The sequence below is a fragment of the Hoplias malabaricus genome, chromosome 13, assembly GCF_029633855.1.
Source record: "Hoplias malabaricus isolate fHopMal1 chromosome 13, fHopMal1.hap1, whole genome shotgun sequence".
NCBI lineage: Eukaryota > Metazoa > Chordata > Actinopteri > Characiformes > Erythrinidae > Hoplias > Hoplias malabaricus.
In genome coordinates, this window is record NC_089812.1 from 9,323,306 (window position 1) to 9,343,152 (window position 19,847).

General features: G+C 38.2%; 2 protein-coding genes across 3 annotated transcripts in view; one reads left to right on the top strand and one right to left on the bottom strand.

Annotated features, from left to right (window-relative positions):
• tac4 (tachykinin precursor 4) overlaps positions 1-18,230 on the bottom strand; it is a 33,929-nt gene extending 15,699 nt beyond the window's left edge. The window contains exons 1-2 of one of the 2 annotated variants that reach the window (XM_066642036.1): positions 17,994-18,230; positions 9,046-9,117 (exon numbers count right to left, since the gene is read on the bottom strand). In XM_066642036.1, coding sequence (XP_066498133.1) covers positions 9,046-9,072 — 27 coding nt within the window. In that variant the 5' untranslated portion in view covers positions 9,073-9,117; positions 17,994-18,230. The remainder of the gene's footprint in view (positions 1-9,045; positions 9,118-17,993) is intronic. The other variant, XM_066642037.1, reaches the window with a different exon arrangement.
• dlx4a (distal-less homeobox 4a) lies at positions 11,971-19,385 on the top strand. The gene is made up of 3 exons (XM_066642032.1): positions 11,971-13,667; positions 17,721-17,908; positions 18,748-19,385. The coding sequence occupies exons 1-3, from the start codon at positions 13,463-13,465 to the stop codon at positions 18,997-18,999; spliced, it is 645 nt and encodes a 214-aa protein (XP_066498129.1). The 5' UTR covers positions 11,971-13,462; the 3' UTR covers positions 19,000-19,385.
• The last annotated feature ends 462 nt before the right edge of the window (positions 19,386-19,847 follow it).

Sequence of the window (19,847 nt, forward strand, 5' to 3'; positions counted from 1 at the left end):
GGACGCCATGCAGCCGTGTGCAAAGGCTTTGGCACCCACTGTTCCCCCTTCCAAATGACCTGCTTTGTTCATTTTCTATGTGCAGATACGTTAATTTGGTAGATACAGTTATGATATTGTTCTACACAATATCTGTTTAAATCTAACGTCAATTGATTTAAAGGAACACTAGGTAAGAATTGGTATTTTTGCTCTAAGTTGCAAAGTGTATTTCACTTTTATAGCACTGTCCTTAAATCAAGATGGAGGGGGGTGGGATGTGAAATGGCCTCCTACCCTCCTGCAGAAGGTGCATAGTGATGTTTCTGCAGTGCTGAGCCTGGAGTTGCAGTAACCGAGGCTCTGTTCTCTCTAGCAGAGGCCAGTGGATAATCACAATTATTTTTGAAGCTGTAATTTTAAGGTAAAGATGACACCTAATGATCCTTTAAGATTTTGAGTAAATTTAAAGTTGACTATTCTGCTGTCAGCTAATTTTTAAGTGTTCAAGCACCTCACATTTTTAAGGAAGTAACATTTCAAAATTAATGCATATATAGTTTACAGTGTATTTGTTCATTTTTTTGCTCAAATGCAAACGAATGCCATGTTTGAGCATGTGTTCTGACCGTGTATTCTCACTTCAGCATTGGAGCAGGTGGTGCCAAAACGTTTGCCCACAGCCACACACAAATCAAACGCCATGACGCCCATGATGTGTTTGCTAGACACTGCTTTGAAGCGTCTTAAACATTATTCTTTTCCACTGCGCCATGAACGAGCAATAAAAAATTTAATTACGGCTCTAATTAAAACCCCTGCTGGGTCTGAAATGCTCCACCAGCATCACCCCCTCCACACCAATCATTCCCTGTCACCAGGCCTTGGTGACAAGGTTCTTTCCATTCTAGTAAAAAGAGAGAAGAGATACCTCAGCTGTTTGAATGCAACGAGGAGGAATCTAGACAACAATATGAAAGTGAAGATTTTTGAGTTGGTGCTCAATTCCCTGCCCAGGGAAAAATATCACAGTGTACTAAGTGCCCCTGGGCAAGACTCCAAACACTATTCTAACAGATTCTTCTGCATCATGGTTAGATCTGAGGTTATATTCTGGAACAAGTCTGTCACACACAGTTAATGTAGCTTACGTTTGTTTTTTGGAACGTGTTTGAAATATTGTGAAGAAAAAAATAACATCAGAAATTTTGATGCTTCTCGTTGCCTTTGTTGTGTAGCAGTGGATTTGTGTCTTAATTTGAATTTGACTTGGAATGAATACTAATTACATTTCAGTAATGTATATAAAAGTTGAGACTCTTTTTTCCTTCTTTAAAGCAGAAGAGTTTGTTTTTGTTAAGAATCTCATACAACAACCGAATTTAAAACTGAAGCATTACATGCCACATACCTCCAGCTGTAGCTGTGTGTAGCAACGTGGAGGAATCTAACTCAGATAACACTGTTTTACCAAAGCTTGCACTTCATGGCTCAAACATTTTTGATTCTGTGCTCTACGCTTCCCTGCCCACTGATTCCTATCTGTGAAATGGACGGCCAGGGCTTAGTAGCTGCGCTTCCGTTGCAATTTTGGGACCCCTGGGGACAACTAGGGCCTAAAAACAACTGCTGTGTGTTACTCTGAATGAATAGTTCTGAATAAGATATAAACTATTCCTCTGAAGGTGCTCTGTGAGACGGTGCCTGCCTTTAAAATATTAAGTGTTCCTCCTGAAAAAGACGATTGTGTCTGAAATGGGAACCATCCTGGGGTTAAACAGCTAAATCCAGACCCACAACGTTTTCTTTTCAAAAACCAAATTTTCTCCCCTCCATCCCCCAGAAAAAGAGCAGTCTACTCCGCTGCATTTTCAGGTCAATTTCAGGATTAAGACTAAATTGTTGGGTTTATGAAAGTCCCAGTCGAGGATTTCGAAAGCTGCACCTGAAATACACCACGGTTCCTGAGCGACGGCCAAACATCAGAGACCAAGTGAGGAGCTTGAGATTTGTGTTTTATTGATTCAGCCATTCGACTGGATGACACCATAAATCATAGCTCGCCATGTGGCAGTGTGTACGTGTTTTTGTGTTATTGCAGTCTGAGAAAGCTTAAAGCTCAAGGATAAGATAACCTCCGCCATCACACATCTGGGAACACTTGGCTGTAATTGCAGTGAAACCCTGACGATCTGAGAAAAAATTCCAATCCTGCCTTTTTTTTTTTTTTTTAAGTGTGTTTTCCTTGTGTCTGAATTTTTGGTCACTTGCTTTCTTTTGTCATGTTTAAACCTGTTTGAGTAGATATACATTATCTTTGCCCTCTGTACTGGTCATCTAGAATATTCTTGCATATGCAGAAGGACCTGACCCACTCTGGTTCCAGTTTTGAGTCAGATTTCACCACCTCTGGCTTGACCCATTCTAGACCTGACACTATTTTCTCAGTTTCTTGGCTCCAGTGTCAGTTCTGACTTGATCCATTCTGATTCCAGTACTGACTTTTAACTGGCCGTTTGTGGTGTCAGTATTCACTTGGATTTGACCCTTTTGGACTGTGGAAGGATTCCTCAAAGGCTGCTTTTGTTCTCAAAATAAACCTCTCTCTAATAAAGCTTATGAAACCTTCCACTGAGATATATATATAAGTAGAAGAAGGATGGTTCAGAGAGTTCAGTCAGGGTCACTGGTTTGCCAGCTCCCCCACCCACCCACAATTCTCAGAGAGCCTGGGTGTCCTGCTGCCTGCGGTCACTCACAGGTCCCCTGTGAAGAGCCTAGACGCCCACAGAGTACTGATTAGAGAGAGTAATGAACCACAGCCACAGGAAGGGGCACCGCCAGAAGACCACCAGCTCCCATCTGCCCTTCCCCACTCCCCAGAGCTTAGAAGCAAAGTTGTGCCACAGGTAAACACGTAGCAGAGATTGGTATCTCTCAGACTCCACAGAGGAGCCAGAGCAGAGACAGGAGGGCAGGGCAGAAGCTGGCATGGATGCATGGTCATCTTCTTTCAGTTTCTTTCAAATGGCACAAACACGCTGGGTGACTTTCTGAATCATGGTGAAATGTATTCTATTGTTGTTTCGAAAAGATGTTCTGGTAAATTTTGGTAGTTTTTTAATACTTAACATGTTAAATGCATCCATTTGGTATGTAGCATGCATTTATTATGCAACCCGGTCTCACACTCACTCGTGATATTGTCACATATATAGGGGACTGCAACTCGTGACGTAGTCGCGTATTTTTGACATTTTATGCGACAATATCACGATCATAAGTGAATGGGTAATTACCATAGAAACCGTCATATCCGTGCGCCGTGTTATGCGACAGTAGCACAACAACACTTCATTATTAAGGCATCATTACCACCCATTAATACCACCGTCTTATTTTTATTTACGGAAAATATAACATTACTAATTCATTATTTGCTAAAATATCGAAGCAAATAATGTTTAGAGAAATGTCCTTTTCAGTATTAACCTTTTGAAAATTAGTCAAAATAACGTTAAGTGAAAGAAATGTTCTCGTTAGAGTTAAAGCTAAAGTAGGACACCAGTAATACACATTGCTTTGGAGAAATATTATAATAAAATAGTTTATGCCTTTGTTGGAATAAGAACCTATGATCTGTAATTCGCATTATGCCTTTTTCTATGTTATGAGTAATGACTCCTGTAATGAGGAAGAGTTTTTGTGTTACTGTTGCATAGTGTTTCTATGGTAATTACCCATACACTTATGATCGTGATATTGTTGTATAAAATGTCGTAAATATGCGACTATGTCACGAATTGCAGTCCCCTGTATATGTGACTATATCATGAGTGAGTGTGAGACCGGGTTGATGTATGCGCAAGAACAAAAACATGTTTAACATGTGAAATATCAGAGGTGTTTCAAACTGTGAAGCATGGTGGCGGATGCATCATGATATCGGACTGTGGCTTTTCAAGTGGTAAATGTTTCCAAATGGAGATTCCAGATGTACAAGGGCATATTAAAGAAAGGTTAAACTACAGCGTACAGGACGCTGAAACTTTAGGAGAAAAGATGGTAATTTCAACAAAACAACTACATCATAAACAAGACCATACTGTATGTGATGTAAAGGGTCTACAGTCTGCAGCAGGTGAAAGTGAATTGGAAGCAGTCTACGTTCTGTCTACATTCTTCCAAATCAAAATATTTTCATTGCAACTTTGCGGCGTGGCATTAATCACAAACTTAAGGTTTTCATAACACAAACGGTTGTGGTTTTTCATAGTTAAAATGCATGTCTCTTGAGCTAGATCCTTGCTAATCCCTTAAGTGGCTTTTTTGTGCCTATTGTACACCGCTTAAGTGCCTTTGAAAGAGATACTCAGAGAGAATTCCAACAGCAGGTCTGGTTTATCTGGTGCTTTCTTTGGCATTTGCTTTGTTTCTGTTGTCCTTAGCGCTGATATAACAATTACAGACGCTTTAATGCATGCTTCTTATGGCACATTCCAAAAGCATACATCTCTTGGGTGGTGAAAGCCTGCTGGTTCAGGCCTCAGTGTTCCACACCATAACAACAATATATTGTTACACATCTTTGAAGTTCAGTCCTAGAAGATAGCTTCATATTCTGCTTCTCACAGTTCAGGGAATCCCAGTTTCAAATGTCAAATTTCATAACGTTACACCTCATATCATATGTTCAGTTTCAGTGTTAAAACAATGCATTTCCTTGTCTCTCAGTGGCGTCTTGACAGATTGCCACATTCTTTCTGATCCACAGCGTTGAGTCATCTTCTCACAGTTGTCTTCTTCTCATTTTTCCCGTCATGATCATATGTCACCAAAGCAAATTAGACAGTTAATTTGTTTGGCAGATATTATTGTATTAATTTATTGGCTAATAAATTTTGCTTTGTTTGCAGTTTGAAAAACTTCCCACAGGTTGTCTGTGTGAAAATTAGCATTTGGCAAATTCTAATCTGGAGTGACTAACAATTCTACAGTTCTGCAGTTCTCATCATATTCCTGTGGTAGGCAAATATAGCATTTAGAGTCTTGCCCAAGGAATCTCAGAAGCAAAACTCAGTTTACTTAGCTGAGCAGGAAACTGATAACTGAACACCTGCCTTCTGCAAAGCATGGGGGCGGTTACCCACTACACTGCACCAGCCACTTCGCTTTTCTATATTACTTTTTTTTTAGGAATGTGTCGTATCAGGTTTATGCTTGCCCATCACTGTGTCTCTACGGGGTTTACAGTTTGAATGAAGGGTTCAAGTGCTGGGAGTTTGCCTCTGAGCCATTGAATGATGGATTTGAAGCTTGTCAGCGCTTTTCACTTTCTGAGAGTAGGACATTGCATCTCCGTGGGGGCTGAGTTCCACTCTGAAAAATGTACACTGTAAAAAGCCTGTAACCCCAGTTTCAGAACAGTTGGGACATATATGTTTAAGAAATTCTGATTAATCCGAACTGAAACCCAGGATATGCTCAAAAAACTCATCTGAGGGGGCCTCCTGTAATCACTACGTAATACATTCTCGCAGACTCTCACGTAGCATGCTCTGATGACTTCTCAGTGACCAGCATTATTAATTGCTTCACCTGATGTTGGACCAATTGATGGCTTTTACCCAAAATTGGCCTCATTACTAACTGACCCCACTACGTTGTCCTCCATCTTCTCTCTTCTTTCTTCTTCTTCTTTCTCTCTATCAGAAAACAGCCTCAGGCGAGGGCAGGCCTGCCAGAGCCTGCTCCCAGATGGCAGAGAGAGAGACCGAGAAAGAGAGAGAGAAACAGAGAGAGAGAGAGACAGAGAAAGAGAAAGAGAGAGAGAGAGAAGGAACGCCTCGGTAAGGTTCAAAGACTAGGCGAGTCCACGTCAAGGTCTTTGAAGTTGCTGGCAGCCGCTAGACAGCAGGAGACAATCTGTCTCTCCCCAGAGTCGCCCAGCCTCGGCAAACCCTAAACCGCCCTAAACCCTGCGGCTGGTCTTAATACACACAAAAACACGTGTCAGCTTTTCTCAGGAGACTGGCAGGTAGAGACACCTGAGGAGGAGGAAGGTCATGGAGTCAACCTCCAGATCCGTGTCAAGTGTTGCTTCTTTCCCCTCTACTGTTTGGCACAGGAACGATTGTAAATGTAATATCAGTTTGCGGTCAAACTCACATTGCTCTTTAGGCAACTAGTTGTTTATGTCCGACGATAAAAGTATGAGGGAATTAACATCGTTTAACCAACTAGGGACACACCAAAGCTGAGGGTGGTCAAGATAGCTCCCAGCACCGTGCTACAGAATGGATGGTGGTTCAGACAATCATTTTCGATCGATGGAGAACACTGTTAAGGTTTAAAGAACCTCCACATAACGTAGAACCTTAAGGCCAACGATTTCCAAACTTGACGCCAAAAAACTCTAGAGAATCTAGACGAGGAGATGTGTGAAAAACCATTGGAAAGTTTAAATCTCATGTAAAGCTTCAAGGAAGCACTAGATCCACCCCATGATTAAGAGGCAAGGTATTCCTTTCATCAAATGCTGCTCCTTTATCCTGAATATGGCCAAGCCTTCAAAGCACTTGATTCCAAAATGGTTTTAGAGTATGTAAGTGTTAGTGACTCAACTAAACATTTCTGACTCTTCCATGGCTTTGGATCAGTGTCTCTATTCCTGTCTCTGCCAGATCTTCCTATAGGTCCTTTAGAGGTTTTTCTTGGTATACCTGAATTGTTTTTATTGTTTCTTTTGTGTTTTGTTTTGTTTTGTTTTCAGACGTAGTTCTTGGTCTTCCAAAGCCAATTTATTTCTACTTACCTTTGTCTTCTCCTACGTTTGGCTCACTTTTTGTGTTTACAATAAATGTTTCAGTGTGAGTCCCATCAGACAATTTTTATTTCGGCTATTTTTGTATTTTCTCTGCTGTCCCTGGGTCACCGAGTTCTCCTGAGTATTTGTGAGCTGTAATTATATTTATGTATGTTTAAATTGCCCATAAAGTGCATTATAAACTGATAAAACCTCCCTCTCTTGTCACATCTTGCGGCTAACGAACAATACGTGAAACGTCCACAGCTGACGGGCAAGGACGTCTCACGCCGAGCCAAATGACCTGGCATGGAATCGCATGGAATATGAAGCATATGAAATCAGTTGAAAGGAGTAAAACACATTTTATTGGTTTGATTTACGGTTCATGAAAATCGTTTTTCACAATTAACTTTAGGAAATCAGACTGTGGCCTGGAGAGAGTTCTGGAGGAAACCTGTTTCCAAGAGTGTTTACTTGCACAGCTTTTTATTTTATTTATTTATTTATTTTATTTTATTTTTTATTCTTTTTGTGAAGTGTAAACCACCAAACACCTCCCAAAACTCTGCCTCACTCTTCAGTAATGTTTATGGTGCTGCAATGTGATTGGCTTATTCCTATAGTTATTATCCATATTCATTTATTTATGCTATATGGCTAATGCCCTGAAAACTGCCAAGGTTCTGGTCATTTTGGTCCAGACATTTCAGCACCAACCATCTTGAACAGCACAGCTACGGTCATGTGCAAAATTTAAGCAAAACATTAGCATCAGTGTAGCTTTGTGTCTGTGTCTCTTTATCTTTATAACTGCAGGTCTGTTCACTGAAGGCTGTGGGGAGTAAATAAGATGGCTATGTTTGTCTTTTAGACGTAGACATCTGGTCCCTATCAAAACCACTGAAGAAACCTGACTAAGTAAATTTCTCTACCGTGAGGCACTTGGTATTGAAACACTGAATGACTGTTTAAATCTCAGTCACTGAAATATGCCGAATTTTTGAAAAATGCATGGAATTCCCCTTTAAATGAAAAATGATTCTCAAATGAAAACAAAAGACGAACACACCTGCTCAAAACTGTGTTACTGTAACGGCTCCTGGAGCCACAGCGTACGAACACACACACGTATATACACACACAATGCACGGAGGAGTGTGTCGCCATTGAGTCTGCTCTCAATCCTGCAGTGTTGTGTTTAACCTGTATGTGTGTGTGTGTGTGTGTTATGTCTCCAGGGTCTGGCTTTGTTCAGCTCTATAATGTAGCTCACTCATAATTACAACTGTGAGTAACTCTCTCTCTCTCTCTTTTTTTTCCTGTCTTTCTTTCACTCTCTATTTCTCTTTTCCTCTCTTTTTCTTTTGGGTTCCCAGTTGTATGCTTTTCTCTGTCTTCACTTTCCTTTTGCCTTGGTGTTCTTCTCTTTCCTCTCCCTATCCTTAGCTCTGTCGTTTTCTTGATCTCTAATTTCTCTCTCTCTCTCTCTCTCTCTCTCTCTCTCTCTCTCTAATAAAAGTCGATGACAAAAACCTATGAATAAACATATGTGTTTATTCATTTATTTTAATGTTAAAAATCTTGAAGTGCAGCTCTAAGAAAATGTTTTTGAAATAAAATATATTGTTGAATTGGTGAATGAAACGGAAAGTGAAACAGGTTGGTAAGAGGATATGTGTGTGTGTGTGTGTGTGTGTGTGTGTGTGTGTGTGTGTGTGTGTTTGTGTGTGTGTGTGTGTGTGTGTGTGTGTGTGTTTGTGTGTGTGTGTGTGTGTGTGTGTGTGTGTGTTTGTGTGTGTGTGTGTGTGTGTGTGTTTGTGTGTGTGTGTGTGTGTGTGTGTGTGTGTGTGTGTGTGTGTTTGTATGTGTTCGTAGGTTGGTCTGAGTGAGGATAAGGAGGTGTGTATTGATTTTGGTGTGTGTTTGTGTGTGTGGTGAGGAATTCTATTTGTCTTATAAATTCTCTATCTACACTTTTACAAAAGCTGTCACTGTGGTGGTTTCCTCAAGGGAACATTATTCATTACATTTAGTTCAGGAACATGATTGTACCATATTCATTATTTACTGTAGATTTTTAAGTTGCATTGATTTCATACGCCCTCCTTCACCTCCAGGACTTATACTAAGATCTTTTATTTAACACACTTCTATAATGAAATACTTTTTATTATTGAGAGGAGAAAAATAAAGGTACCTTTAAGAAAAATTAAAAACCACTTTTGTACTTTTAGTGACAATAATACACCTGAACCTACCTTTTTCTGAGAGTACCTCTTCTCCATTTCACTCTTCTCTTCTCTTCTCTTCTCTTCTCTTCTCTCCGGCTCCTACATTAAAATAATATTTTAAAAGTTAAATGAAGGAGCTTATTAGATGAAGCATGTTAAAAAATAAACACAAAGCAGATATGAGATTGTGTATCATTAAAAATGAAAGATTATTAACCCTTTGAAAAGTAATATGGTTATTAGCATCGTACCTCTTCCTCCTGCAGGAGACAGAGCTGCTGTTATATTAGATTTTGGAGATCTATGAATATGTAACACCTCTATGCAACAGTTTTTAGTTTGTAATATTATAAAATATCCCTAAAACAATCAACAAAACAAACAGCTACAGAAACCCCGTATCACAAAAGCTGTAGTTTTTTCATATTTAAACAAAGGTATTTGAATAACGTCATCATCATCATCATATTGTCCGCTTATCCGTCTCAGGGTCGCGTTGTATTTGAATTACGTGTTTAAAGCCATTTTAGAGGGATTCTATTGATTCGTTTTTCTTGAAAATTACACGCAATGCGTTCAGGTGACGTACAAAGATACAAAATGAACAAGGAGATGAGTTTGTTTGTTTCTTTGTTTTTTTTTAAGACGACATGATTTTGTTGTAGAATCTGAATGGAAGCACTGAAGTGCGGTTCTTTGACCACAGAAACAGAGCGAGTGACCGTTAAACTCCCACAGTAGAACACAGCTGTTTTGAAATATAAGTAATTACATATGAACCTAAGCAGTCATTTCTGAATAAATTTCAGGTTGTAGAAATAATGATTGTGATTTATAAAGTCACGGTATTTATTATCATTTACACTCAATACCGATTCATACATTGGAAGAAAAGGAAAAACCGCTGGATTCGTTTCATTTGAAGTGGGGTGAGTGAATGTTAAGCTCGCGCCACATTTAACGATGGTCTTAATTCCACGAAGTCTTTCGGAAGCCCAGTCATGGACGACAAGACATCTGACAACGTATTCATCTGTTTATTTGTCTAGAAATTCATTAGTGAATATTAATACAGATTATATAATGTTGGTAGGTGGTAGGGGGTAGGGGCTATTGATGGTGGGTAGCGCTAGCGATTAATATCAGCTTTATTTTTGCAAGAAAACAGAAGAATGTACCACAAATCATTTAGGTTAAATATTTGTGCATATTTCCACAGCATTTTGGGCGTCGTAAGATTGACAGATATAAATTATTAAAGCCTACAGCTGTCAATCACGGTTCAAAACACTAATTAAGGTCAAAATACAGCGCATGTTTCCTTTAGTTCCGGTCTTTTTACGCTGTTAGAAAAATGTACAGTACAGGTACGAAGACAAAAACGTATATTTAACAGTCTATAGACTTTAAAACCGCTATTATATCTTTAAAGGTACATTTACATTGTTGTGCTCTCTAAAGGTACATTACATTTTCTTCTCCAGACGGAGTGGGGGGATGAAATTATGCCATTTAAAAATCTAAAATTAACATAGAATGTGGTACAGTGTACGGTACCGAGCTAAAAAGTTAAGTGCCCTTAAGGGTACCGCCACACTGACAGTATAGTCTTTTTTTTAACTGTGGCATGATTCCCCACCCCCCTGCACACACACACACACACACACACCCGTAACCGTTAATAATGTTTTTTTTCTTCTTCTGAACTTTCATCTCAGTCGTTAACACTAGGATCTTTTTTACACACAGATCAAATCTAAAATGAATGAATAATTCAAATGAAATTTATAGCCAACGTGTTTAGAAACCTGATCCATTCTCTGTTCTTATTATTTGTGTTTCTGGTTCATATTAATATTGACATAAAATATTTGATATCAGATGTCAGGACTCATGAGTGTATTTCATGTCATTTGTTTAAACATCAGGTGAATGTGTAAATGATATGATTTTTAGAGAAAGGACATTTGTACTCATTTGTCATACTGAAAAATGTATTAGCACTTTAAAAATATGCTAAACCTTTTACCAGTGTCCACATTTCTTCACAACATTATTATTATGATTATTATTATCATTATGATTATTATTATTATTATTATTATTATTATTATTAAGATTGCTGGTGGTTGTACACCGCAGTTAAAACAATAATATCTGATTTGTTGTCTGATTGTTTAACTGAAAAAACATGAAGAGAAGATTTCTGAAGCGTGCAGCCTGTTTGTCTTTTGTAAATATAAACAAATGTTAAGTTTAATGCCTGTAGCCTGTAACACTCTGAAAAACTGAGATGAGCCCGGGTCACTGCGTTATTTCTGCACAGAGCTGGTGTATGGCTTTCTCCTTCCGTAACAGAATTTCAAGGCTGTTTTACTGTTTGACAATTCCCTCTTAAAATCTGACAAGTGTTGATCCATGACCCCTTCTTCTCCGCCAATAGGATGTGGAGGATACTCCTTTTATAACCTTTATGTTCACCTGCTCATTGTGGAATATTTAAAAGCGGTGAACGCTCTATAAACGTTTCACTTTTAATTGTTTCGTTGTGAACCAGGGCATGTTGCAGGTATTAACTCCTAAACTGAATTATATTTACAAAATACAAGCAGTCTGCTGAGTGACGAACTATCTTCAAGAGAATTACCAACTCAAAGATTCTTGTTTATATCGCATTTAACAAAATGCCCCAACAATCCCGTAAATGGCTGTGTAGCGGTAGTGACAGTGGTGTGGTGTTAGTGATATTAGTGCTGGTATTATGAATAGTCCTCGAGCGTTGTTTGGATTAAAGGTCTCCTCATCCTGAATGTAGCCTATCACTTCGTCGTTTCTGCACGTGGGAACTCTTTGTTCTCGCTCAAACTTTGCGTGGGCGGCGAAGCAGGTTTGAGTGCGCGTGCGCGCCCGCGCTCAGACTGCGCGCGCGCGCGCAGAAGAGAGTACAGAGGCACACACTCGCGCGCTCAGTGTGTGCGAGTTGAGGAGTTGAAGCGCGCGCGGCGTCATCCGCGGGACTTTAAACGTTAAAGCGAAGATTTTTGGTTTAATTTTTTTTCTCACAAGAAACGGAGACGTTTTTTTCGTTTATTCTCCTCGTGACCACTCGAATGGAGCTCGCGCTGCAGGATGACCACGCGCTGTGACCGAAATGGATCCCTACTGATTATTACTGCGCTGCAATAGGGCGGTGAATCTACTCACTTTTGGACAGTTTACATTCATACAGAAGTGAAACTGATTTGCTATTGGATTTAATCTGGTTTCTTTGGTTGGTGTTGCGTAACAGCAACAGTAAAGTGCATTGTTTACGTGAAAATAGAGTTATTTGGTCAGTGCAGTCTTCTTATTGGCTTGTGGTGTCAACAATTTGCATATGCTATTGTTCTTGTTTATTCAGCTCGTCTGACTTCAACTCATGAACATATCGTCAGGCCAATTAATTATGGACATATTCACTGGTGGGTGAATAGTTTCTTAAGTTAATTTAAGTGTCTTAAAAAGCTGCTGAAGACGACTGTGGGAGGTCACTTGTCATAACCATCATTGTTGTTTTTGTTTAGGATTCTTAATAACTAAAACGCGTGTTAATTTGAAGTTCAACAGCGTGCGCCTGTTCTCCAGTCGCATAAATAAATCTAATAAACATGAGCGTCTTTTAATAGCTGCATTTGGCTTCTGGTTCTTAGCCGTAAGACTGGTTTAAACCATTGAAGAAGTAGTGGAAGAATTAAAAGACCCTTTGCTATACGTTTAATTCTTGCTTCATGACCGGTGGAACTTGCAATTTTTGCATGTTGAGTCATTGTTTTTAGCTGTAGGGTGTTGCTGTTTTTCTGTAGCTTTTTTGCTTTCGTTAATATTACAATTCAAGAAAAACTGGATTCTTATAGCGTAGAAATTTAGTAAAAAAAAGTTTGCGTATTTTATACTAATACAAGTTTCTTTAAAGAACCGCATACTAAAGGTTCAAAGGTTATTGCCCAAAGAAAACCAGCCTATCATATGCATATAAAGTCTTGCTTGGCTAGTAGCCTAATAGTTGCCATTTTGTAATGAAAGGTTTTTGAACAACCGACTTAAATTTCTCCATCATAAGGAATGATAAAAAAGTATGCATTGAAAAGGTCCCATTAGAGTCCATTGTGCTATCTAGAACCTTAGAAACCTTTATGACCGAATTCATTGATACAGGTAGGTCTGTTGCTTAGCAACCAGGCACAATGCACGTTGGTATGCTTCAGGTCCAGGTGATGTAGGCTACTTTCCTACAGGTTCAGCTAATGTTTACTAGACGTTTCCAATCTGCAGTGTTTACTAGAAGATAGCGGCTGACTGTGGGAGAGTGTAGGTTGTTTTTCTGACTGAAACACTGTGAGTGAAATGAGTGAAGGACGCACTGAAGCTCAGAGACGAGAATAAGGCCCAGCTTCAGTCGCAGCTCATGGCGTTTTTGGCCGACGGCGTGGTGACCCCTGACCCCGCCCGCTCCGCCTTCCTGCAGTTCGGTCACGCGCGCGGATACCCGCAGTACGCTGCACACGCGCTGCACGAGCCCGGGGACCCCAGCGCGCGACACTGTGGCTATCAGAGCGCGCCGCATGCACGAGCCTATCTGCAACACGGGCACGCCGGGACACCACATCCGGGTGAGTGCGGGCGGCATGTGGCGAGCCTATTATTTCAGGAGTAAAAGGAGGCAAAATCAAGCTGCGCATTAATGATGCACATACTTTACAAACATCCCCTGTCCAATTAGCTAGATGTTTTTTTTTAATTATTGTTCTGGTTCTAAATGAAATGAATGAACAGGAAATTTGTAAACTGTGTAAATTATATGCACATATTTAATATAATTGGGAAAAGAAATCTTAATTTACCACAAAATAAAATTTAGAAATGTAAAAGATTGGGTTCGTTAAAATATGTGGACTCTTTAGTGCATTTTTAGGTGTGTTAAAGAGCCTGTTCTTGAAAAATGTATAACATGCAAATAAACGAACAAAAAATTAGACGACGATTGTCTCTGGAAATGTTTAAATGTGAAGGATGTTGTATGTTTTTTCCCCTGTGCACAGGCGACCCACTCTTCAATCGCAGCATTAACCGAGTGCCCTGTTAAAAATGCTAAATAAAAATAATTCACGTCCATTTATACAAATATACACTGTTTTTTGATGTTGTTTTTCTCTAGGTTGATCTGAAAAATTACTTCTTGCTGATTTCACGACCTCAACAAAATCTTTAGTCTCTGCTCCAATGATTATCTGCATTGCAAATATCAATAATCCACTATAACTTACAACACAGCTATTTAACGAAAACGATAGCGGTTTTTAGCCTATATGTATCAATGAACGCTTGGACTGGTGGTTCCGAAATTGTGTAGATATGTAGTATTTAAATAAAGGACTAAAGTGATTCAAATCAGATTAATATACTAATATTACATATATTAATAATACAAGGACTAAGAAAATAAATAACGGATTTTCCCCTGATTCTTGAAACAGAGCAGCTGATCACAGGGACAGACAAAAAATAAAAATTAAAAATTAAAAGCACTAGCGCTTTAATTTATAGATAATTCTGTTTATTAAATATTGGATGTGTTTTATTTTTGTTTTCATAATTCATTTCAGACTGAAGTTCCCAGTTTATGAACGGTCTTTTTTCACTAATGTTGTGCTTCTGTTTAAGGCCAAACACTACAAGCAGAATGTTAAATGTGAAGGAATTCTTTCCTTCAGAATCTAAATTTCCATGTACTCTGATTTTCGTTGTACAACATTCTCAGTACGGTGGCTATTTCCTGAATCCTCGGTACTTAATGTAATTTATAGCTCAGTTCGTAAATCAAAACCAAAAAATTCAGCATTTATACAACTATTAAATGCTGCATAAAAATTCATAAACACCTCCGGATGTAAACTGGCGAACGATTCCCAAAATACTCAGAGCTGCAGTCATTTTCAAAAATGTTGACATCTACATGTTTTGCTGGCGTTCAGAGTTCAATAAATACCATCCCATAACACACCATTAACGGAAATGTGTTCAATACTTTTTATATAGAAATATTTTAGAAAAAAGAAAAACATTATTGCACACGATATGTTCAACATTTTGCACCTGGATGTGTTGTTGTGATTGGTTAAATATTATGAAAGTTCTTATAGATTGTGCAGCGTTAATAACGATGATCAAAATCGGATTAACTTGTGTTTTTTGGTTTCGTTTGTTAAAGACTTAAAATAATCAGTGATATAAAGTCACGTTTGTAGCCAAACTATTTTATAATTATAACATAAATATATTCAGAACTCAAAGAAACATTTGTGACACAGTTTACATTTCATATAACCCTCTTGTTTCACTGGTCATTATTTTCAAATAAGATATCTTTAAAAAATAACAATGGAAATTTTGTTTTTATTTATATTCTTTTATTTTACTTATATTTTTTTGTTATCAGTGCATAATATTTTATTTGTGAGAAAGAAAATTAAACAATTTATATATTTTGTTGTTTAGGTACATGGGTACATTTTATATTCTTATTACTATTATTATTATTATTATTATTAGTAGTAGTAGTATTTATATTATGTAATAGATTAATGGAAATTACTATATCGTCAAAACTATAAATTATAATAAAAATGTTTAGGGTAATCAAATGTTAAATATAGAATTAGATAATCTACACGTGCTGTAACTCTTGATGGAAACTATCTTAAGCTGTTTCCTTAAACAACGCATAAGTCGTTCTATTAATATTAAAAGTCCCCGAAACCTATGAAAATGTAATTATTTTAAATAAGAAACATTTTTGAAAAAAGCATAAAATATGTCACCTGTGATAGATATATGTAATATATATATATGGTTATAATGTAAAGGTTTAATATTTTATGGATAAATAGAATCCAATTCAATAACATCGGTAGGACAATGTGTTCACTTACTTTCACTTAGAAAATCAACAGTAGACGTCACTTGACGTGTGTTCAAGTTTTGAACATGACTGCAGGCTAAAAGGCCGACGTCATCAAATCCTATAAACATTCTTTATTGACAGATCAAACAGGCCAGCCAATAGCGCTTTAAAGTACTGTCAGCACGTGCCCTTGCGCTCACACCGAAGATCTGAGGATGACGAAAAGATTGACGAAGGAGAAATTCTCACTACGTCATTATCACAGCGTGCTTTAGGGGGTATTTAAATTCACGACGGATGAAGTCAAATCAATCAAAAAAAAAAAAAAAATACTTTATGGACTGGAGAATAGTTGCGCTCGAAGAGATCGTGGTCAGATTAAATAATTTCAGCAGGTGACACGCGCATTGTTGTACTTGTTGTTGTTCGTATTTTTAATCACTTTAGAAACATCAGTGTATTCCAATTTGATTAGTTCTTTCCATTTAACACTTTGTTAGGGCCGTGGATATTAAATGTCTCACTCCTCAAAAATTTGCGTCTTCTTTATTATTGATATTCGTTTGATGACTCTTTTTTAAATGTGATTTTTATTTTAGAATTTAAGAAATAAAAACAAACGGAATTTTTTCTGAACATTAATAATAGTACAGCGCCACACTAATAAAGGCCGCATATTATACTATAATACCGCGTTTACCAATAGTTTTCTAATGACTTGACTTGTGTAAATATGTTTACTTTCTCCAGAAAAGCCTATGAACTTGTTATTATTAAAATATAATTTAATTGTAATAATTAATAACATAATCATTATACTTTTATATAAAACAACAGCAAAAGAACAATAATTGTTATCACACACCACTACTATTTCCACTAGAAATATCAGCTCGTTTGTGACGTCATATCCTTATCTGTTTATATCAATGTGGGTTGCTATAACAACGACAGCAATAGTAAACACACCCACACCCACTATTAAATATATCAAGCCCATTTTATATTTCCTTACTTTAATTCCGCATTTTTTGCTATTTTAATGAATAGTGCCCTCTTCTGGATATTTGCCGTCACAAACAATTTGTCAAAATGTATAAAGGTACCTGCACGTTTCTAAATTTTGTATTAAGCATATTTATGATTATGTTCAGCTTCTTTTTAATTGATCTACTAATCAGCTTGTTACAGTAACGTTATTAAAGTAAGGCTGCTGGAGGTCTAAAAGTAGTCTGTCCGTCAAAGACATATTTTAAACGTCAATGGACGTCCAAAATCCACCTTAATAAGTTAGTTAAGTGGTGACCAATCGATAACGTCAGTGGACGTCCAAAATGCGTTTTATACAAGTAATTTATTTCGGGACCAATTAATAACGTCTAAAAGTCGTCTTTTCAATGTCTGTGTCTGGACGTCTTTTCAACTTTCATTTTCAATCTTAAGAGAACGTTGATTAGACGGCTGTCATTACGTTATTTCAACGTTGAATCAACGGCTAAATGTTTACGGGGTTATTTGTAACCGCTTATCCAGTTCAGGGTCGCAGTGGGTAATGCAATTATATTATCTAATTTGGTATCGACACCCTCTTGGACTTGAGGGGTAAGGAGGGCCATTACTCACGCAGAGAAAACAGTTAATATTAATCATTTAACAGACATGTCAAGTCATGGTGAAATGTGAGATTTCCTAATTCACTGAATCTGAATTGAATCATCAGGCCTCTGTCTGGCCTTTTCTAATCCCTCCGTCTTTCCTTTAGAGAAATCTGCCGTGATTGAGAATGGAGAGATCAGACTGAACGGAAAAGGGAAGAAAATCCGGAAACCCCGGACCATTTACTCCAGCTTCCAGCTCCAGGCTCTAAACCAGCGCTTCCAACAGACTCAGTACCTTGCTCTGCCCGAGAGAGCGGACCTAGCGGCTAAACTGGGGCTAACACAGACACAGGTACAGCTTTTATAGCTAGCTAGCTACCTAGCTCGCTAATTAGCGTTAGCATATATATGATGATATGAATTGATCAGTCACTCACACAAATGTCTGCTGTTAAGAGACAAATAAAACAAAACTGTGGCTAACATAAAGGCATCGGCTTCCAAACTAGTTTATATCCACTAAGTGTAGATGACACATCAAAATACCACCATCAAAATCTCATTCTACATACTACAATGATGTAGTAATGGTCCTTGATTGGTTCTAGACTTGACCCTATCATTAACAGAGGGCTGGTTTGAACCTCAACTGTCTTAAGAATGGGAATCTAAAACAGCACAAGTGGCTTTGTCTTTTTTTGGTTGGGTAGGCTGGCCCTCCCACTCCTTCCACCACAACATAATGTTGGTCAGTGTGAGTGTCTTCAAGCTCACGATAGATCTGGGCTGTTAGCATTCTCCTTCAAGTGTGTTGAGTTGTCCAGATGTGTTGTGATAGTAGCAGTTTGGAAAGATGCGGTAGTGCGTGATTAGGGGAAACATATTCAAGGAGGATTTGTGGACAACCGAATGAAGGAGAAAAATTAAATTATTTGGCAGTAGTTCTCTAAACAAGTGAAGTAAGTTAAAGTATTTTAGTAATCTAATAAGACAACCCTGGGTTTACATGAAGCACTAATTTATCAGATTTCTGTTTACTGTTTCTTAACAACTCGTAAACAAACGCAGTTACAAATAAAATGGGAAAACATGTGCAGAGACAGATTAGCAAACAATGATTTGGCCCCCTTTGTGTTTAAGGTTGTATTCATTTCAGTGCTGATACAAATTTTCTGATCTCTTTTCCCACAGGTAAAGATATGGTTTCAGAACAAGCGCTCCAAATACAAAAAGATCATGAAGCATGGCTCAGGAGGACCAGAAGGAGAACATCTCCAAACAGCTCCAGCTCCAGGAACACAGTGTTCTCCAGCCATGCCTCCACTATGGGATGTTTCAATGTCGAACAACAGTGCGCCCATCCACTCTGGAGGATACATGAACTCTTTTGGACACTGGTACCCAGGCCACCATCAGGATCCTGTCTGGCCAGAACTCAAATGATATTATTTTCTTGTTTTTTTTAGATTTCCTTTTGATCTTACAGGTTCTGAGGACATCAGCCAAAAATCACAAAGGTTTCCACAGAAACCTTTCCTTTATCACAAAGACTCATGATTCCGAACTGTGCTTTTTCATATCCAAGCTTTGGGATTATTCCTAAGACTGTTCCAAATGGTGTGATGTTCTCCAGGACATGAATGTTTTTATTAAATGCATGTAATGTTGAATAAAGTATGGATTCTTTGTAGAGTTTTGTAATTACAGGCATTGTTTTGTTCAGTTGTTCATTAGCGTGTATACATGATTCATGAACAGAACCTTTGAAGCGGTTCCAGTGTCTGTCTGTGGGGACCTCCACTGATTGTTCAAAATGTCTGTTTAAAAAAGCACAGTCACTGAAAAGTAGAAACAGTTATGTGTAATGGTTCGATTCATATTTCTTTACAGTGGTGGTGATAGGAATCAGAGCCTGACGTCTACAACACAAATATAGACATTCTATTTACTATCCACAGCCTCCAGAGAAATTCATATATATAATGGTTTCCTCCCACAGTCCAAAACCCACTTGGGTAGGAATTGCTGTGAGGAATTGTCCACAGGTGTGAGCAACTGGTTAATGCGAAACTGTCCACAGATGTGAGGGTGTGAATGACAGAGTGAGAATGTGAAATTGTCCACAGGTGGAAGTGACTGTGTGAGTATGAGACACTATACACAGGTGTGTGAGTGACTGGGTGAATATGTGAAAATATCCACATTTCCTTCACAATGCCTTATGCCCCCGTTGTCCACCCCTTCCACAACATACCCGAAGTGCACACTTCAAGAAGGGCCTTAGGGCTCTG